At 65.3% G+C, this 1,403-nt stretch overlaps 1 protein-coding gene across 1 annotated transcript in view; it reads right to left on the minus strand.

Annotated features, from left to right (window-relative positions):
- Nucleotides 1–1,032, minus strand: part of NEFM (neurofilament, medium polypeptide) — a 4,965-nt gene extending 3,933 nt beyond the window's left edge. The window contains exon 1 of the mRNA XM_010840170.1: nucleotides 1–1,032. Coding sequence (XP_010838472.1) covers nucleotides 1–1,032 — 1,032 coding nt within the window.
- Nucleotides 1,033–1,403: the final 371 nt, after the last annotated feature.

Raw genomic sequence — 1,403 nt, forward strand, 5'->3', positions numbered from 1 at the left:
CTGCCGCTCCAGGGACTCCTTGGTGCCGCGCACTGACTCGAGCTCGATGCTCTTGGACTGCAGCTGGCGCCGGTACTCGGCGATCTCTTCCTTGGCGGAGCGGATGGCTTCCTTGTTCTGCTCGGCCGCCTCGGTGAGCTTGGCGTAGCGGCACTTAAACCACTCTTCGGCCTGGTGCATGTTCTGGTCGGAGTGACTCTCGAGCTGGGAGCGGATCTCTTTCAGCGCCGTCGAGATGTCCGTCTTCAGGTAGTCTTTGCGCTCCACGGTGATGTGTGACGCTTGGATCTGGGCCAGCAGGTCGGCCACCTCCTCCTCGTGATTGCTCCGCAGGAAGGCCACCTCATCCTGCAGCGACTGCACCTTCTTGTCCAGCTCCACCTTGACCAGCGACGACTCCTCGATATCTTTGCGCAGCGCGCGGATAGCCGCCTCGGTGTCGTCGCGCAGCCGTGCCTCCTCCTCGAAGCGCTCCTTGAGCCGGTGGATATCCTCTTCCAGGTGGTCCGAGTCCAGCTGTACCTGAGCCTTCTCATGGTTCACCATCTCCAGGGTGGCGCGTAGCTCGCGGATTTCCTGGTCGTACGCGTCGCCCAGCTGGGCGTGCGAGGCCTGCTTCTGCCGCAGCGCCTGGATCTCTGCCTCGATCTCCTTGTTCTGCTGCTCCAGGTAGTGGACCTTCTCGATGTAGCCCGCGAAGCGGTCGTTCAGCCCCTGCAGCTGCTCCTTCTCGTTGGAGCGGGACAGCTTGTAGTCGCCTCCAGGCCCAGAACCGCCGTTAAGCAGAGACGAGGACTGGCTGAAGTCGAGGCTGCTCTCGGCCGAGCTGAGCATGGCGGAGCTGTAGGTGAGGCGCGGGGCCAGCGCGCTGCGCTTGTAGGAGGAGGACACGGTGCTGGGCGAGCCGCGGGACCACGACTGCGAGCGGAAGCCGCTGGACGGGGAGCCGCTGATGCGGCTGAAGCTCGAGCGGGTTTCGGTCACCCGCCGGTAGGCGGACGGGTTGCCCAGCGAGTCCAACGTGTAGCTCATCTTGGAGGCCTCGGGGTGTGTGGCTGTCACAGCGTTCTGCTGGCCTCGCCGCAGCCCATTTATAGCCGCGGCGGCTGGTCCCCGGGCCAGGGCCCCGCCCCGTGGAGGCGGCGGCCGAGAAGGCGGGGACTGCGGGCACCCGGCCGGGAGAGGAGGGGGAGGATGGGGGGTGAAGAGAGCCCAGCAGTGATTCAGCGCCCGCTCCACGTGGGCCCACGCCGCATCGGACCCTGGACTTCGCTGCCTTGGGCCCACCCCCTCCCCCCAGCTCCTCTTTCGGTGCCAGACCACCTGTCTTTCCTCGCAGTCCCCCTCTCCATTTCGCTTCACCTTCAGATTGCATTTTACACCCTGGTGGGAATATTCACCCA

Source organism: Bison bison, unplaced genomic scaffold, assembly GCF_000754665.1.
Source record: "Bison bison bison isolate TAMUID 2011002044 unplaced genomic scaffold, Bison_UMD1.0 scf7180017864141, whole genome shotgun sequence".
In the NCBI taxonomy this organism is placed as follows: domain Eukaryota; kingdom Metazoa; phylum Chordata; class Mammalia; order Artiodactyla; family Bovidae; genus Bison; species Bison bison.